General features: G+C 34.1%; 1 protein-coding gene across 1 annotated transcript; it reads right to left on the minus strand.

Moving 5' to 3' along the window:
* Positions 1–2300: 2300 nt before the first annotated feature.
* On the minus strand, positions 2301–3248 carry LOC141552644 (olfactory receptor 1N1-like). Its single transcript, XM_074284711.1, has one exon. The coding sequence runs from the start codon at positions 3246–3248 to the stop codon at positions 2301–2303; it is 948 nt and encodes a 315-aa protein (XP_074140812.1).
* Positions 3249–3873: the final 625 nt, after the last annotated feature.

Genomic DNA, 3873 nt, shown 5'->3' on the forward strand with positions numbered 1-3873 from the left:
CCTGGCACTTTTCACATGAATTGCTGTTTAGAAACAAATCCTCTGTCTTGCACTTATATTCTTTGTTTTTGACTATTTAATTTTTATAAATGTTTATTCATATTATAAATATTTCTATATAACTCTCACTTTTCTAGAAGTCTTTCATAACCAACTAAAAAGTAATTAATAATTTAGCAACTGAAAACACACACAGGAATTCATATCTGGAGAACTACTCCACATCTTCTATTAAAAAAAAAAGAACAGAAATCAATTTTTCTTCTTAGCCCTACTACAATTAAAAAGAAATTTAAACTTATTAAAACAAACATGAATAGTGAAGAAAAACATTCTAGCACTAATTAATACAAGGATATCTGTCTCTTAATCCATACCTTTCTATTAATGATAGAATGTTTTATCATCATAATTAGTTCTTTGGAATGATTAATGATCATTCTTTCGTTTTTACATAAATTATTTTTCTGATTTTTCTCTTTTACTCAGCATTAGTTTACATAAAGTCTTCAAAATTGCTTATTGTTGTAATATTGATATGATTACACATTTTTCTTCTATCTCTGATCACTTCACTTTTACTTTTGTAGTTGGAGAAACCCGTGAAACTAAGGAGAAATATTAAAGAATCATTTATGATAAATGAATGTAAAGAAGTAGTACAGCACTATAAGAAATGAGAAAAATGAACACTTCAAAGGCTATGAAAAAGTTTACATGAACTGATGCTATTGATTTTCTTTAATGCAAGAGCTAGAGTTTACATTTCTATTTATTAAATATGATCTATCTTGTGAAAAATAACTTGTTTTATTGTACTGTAAGTTCAACATGAGTAAATTAAAAAACAGAAAATCCACTGATATCATGAACTTCATTGAGAAAGAGGCCCACACTAAAAGAAGTAATTGCTGTACCTTGACTCAGTGACTTCTCAACTGTGTCTTCTGCTCTGTTCACCATATTTTAGGGAGAAAAGAAAATTGACATGTTGGTAAATGTGCAGAAGAGAATAAACAGGAAGATCCAGATGACTGGATCATGTGTCATATATGAACCAGTTAAAGAAATCATGTTCATTTGCTTGTAGCTGAGATTTAGAAGGATAAGAGAGGCATCATAGTGGTTCCAACAAAGTAAGAGGTAGAAGTTCCAAAGAAGTCAATTTAGATTCAGAGAGGCTGAAGTTGGCAATGTTTTACAGAGGATTTTTGGTCAGATACACTTTAGTTTCTAAGTCCTCACTAGCTCTATAATTCTGTAGTTCAATGAAAAAGGCTATAATTCTAATCTCATGATTTCTTTAGAAACATCAGTTGTCATCTCAAGTATCCCTCCTAGTATCATCTACAAATGTGATCAATGGCCTTAATTAACAATTCAAGTCCCTGTTAAAAAGACTAAGGACAAAGTCTTAGGCAATTTTTTAAAGACTTCCCTCCAAGTTTTCTTTTATCCATTAGCAATTTTTTTTCAACAGAACAAGTTCTGCTAAAATTTATTATTTGAAGCAAAATGGAAAGTGAGGACAAAGTTATGGAGATATCTTTGATTGAATTTGCAAGGCTAGAATTTGCATACCAAACCAGGTCAACCTAATTACTCTGAATTCAGAAATAAGTACTGATTTAGACTTCATTTTCATTTAAAAAAAAAAAAAAAAAAAAAAAAAAGGAAAAGAAAAGAAACTTGTTTTGAACATAATTGCACAAGGCAGGTCATCTAACTAGTTAGCTACTTTTGGACTTTATTAATTCTACTACAGAAGTCATTTCCATTTTGTTACTGAAAAGTGTATTGGGAGAGGAATTTGTAGTGATTAGAAATGACTCATCCATCTTCCTTTGCAGAGTCCATTACAGAATTTACATCATAGCTCCAGGGGAAAAAAAAAGGTCCTTGTCCACTAAGAATGAAAATTTATCCTCAGGCTAAGTTTTTCCAACAGCCAGAAACGGGAACTTAACCTCTGATCAACATTGCCATTCTTCCATTAAAGAAAATGTTGCTTTTTGAAAAAGCCAATCCCATGATTATTTCCCACAATTTACTCTAAATTATCTGCTAATAAATGATAAAATCTTGTCAAATATCCCTTTACTAAGTCTATAGGTTACCTAGATTTAAGAAGTGATCTGTTATTTATGGCCTAGATGTTAGAGCTAGTTTTTACTAAAAAGGGTTACTTAATCTAATCAAACTAAAAATAAATCAAAGTAATGAAAAATAGTTTATTTCCTTTTCAGTTCAAAGTTGAAAAGAAGAAATTAAGAGAAGGCTTAGCATAGAGGGACAAGGGATCAATGTGACAGAAAGGTAAATGTCTTGCCTCTGAGGAGACTCCCTAGGGCCATCTTCATGTCTTGATTTCTCAGGCTATAGATGAAAGGGTTAAGCATTGGAGTTACTACTGTGTATACTACAGAGGCTATAATATCTTTCTTGGGAAAAGTAGAGGAAGGACAGAGATACACACTGAAAATTGTACCATAAAACATACAGACCACAGACAGATGAGAGCCACAAGTTGAGAAAGCCTTTCTCCTGCCACCCCCTGAGGATGGCATCCTGAGGATAGCAGAGACAATGCAAATATAAGAGATCAGAGTGCATAGGAAGGGAACTATCATAACAGGACCACCTGCAACAAAAACCATTAATTCATTTATATAGGTGGAAGAGCAGGACACTTTTAACAAGGGACTGATGTCACAAAAAAAGTGGGATATTTCCCCCACCACACAGAAGGACAGTTTTGCCATAAGCAAAGTGTGTAACAGAGCATGGAAATTAGTGATCACCCAGCACACACTCACCAGAAGGATACAAAATTGGGGTCTCATGGCTGTGGTATAATGCAGTGGGTGACAAATGGCCATGTAGCGATCATATGCCATCACAGCAAGCAGAAAGCTGTCCATATCTCCAAATGACAGAAAGAAATAGAGTTGGGTCAGGCATCCTGTATAGGAAATGGTGTGACTCTGAGTATAGAGATTATGGAGCATCTTCAAGACAATACTGGAGGACAGACCAATGTCAGCAAAGGAGAGACTTGCCAGGAAGAAATACATGGGAGTGTGGAGGCGAGCTTCAGAGATGATGGCAAGGAAGATGAGCACATTCCCTGCCATGGTGACCAGATACATGCACAAAAACAGTCCAAAGAAAAGGTGTTGTTGTTCTGGCCGCTGGGAGAGCCCCCGGAGAAGAAACTCAGAGACACTGGTCTGATTCCCATGTCCCATATCACTGACATGTTAAGAGTCACAAAATAAAAGACCTAAGAAAATAAAGAACATCACATATATTACAGAGTGAAGTGGAAAGAACTAGACCAAGAATCAGAATACTGGTTTTCACAGAAAATCTATTGATGTCTTTATGCTTTTGATTCCATTCCTTCATATCTCCTTTGGAAGCTTATTGGTAGCTCATTTGGAGCTCTTTCCTTTTCACCATCAATTTCTCTACAATTACTATCTATTCTTCCCGTATCTATACAAATGTCCGAATTTCCTTTGCTTTAAAATTCTCTTAGCTGCGACTTCTCAACATAATGTTCTATATTTCAATTCCCTTTAACTGCTGACCTCCTTTACTAAAAAAGTCAACTTAAGTTCATTACCTACATTCCTGTCTTTCTCTGATCTTTTAAATAAAGTACCTAGACTTCAATATAAGGAATAGTACTGAACTCTGTGGTTCAACAGGCTTTTCTCAAGTAGTCTGTAGAACAGTGCTATTTTTATATAAATTCTCTAATTCTAACTCCAATGTGAATAGGAGAGAACAATGTAAGATTATAAATAATTTTATTATTATCTTACAAAGGAAGAGACCAGGGCTGCTCCATTTTGTCAGTATAAAGTA

This window comes from Sminthopsis crassicaudata, chromosome 2 (assembly GCF_048593235.1).
Source record: "Sminthopsis crassicaudata isolate SCR6 chromosome 2, ASM4859323v1, whole genome shotgun sequence".
Lineage (NCBI taxonomy): Eukaryota > Metazoa > Chordata > Mammalia > Dasyuromorphia > Dasyuridae > Sminthopsis > Sminthopsis crassicaudata.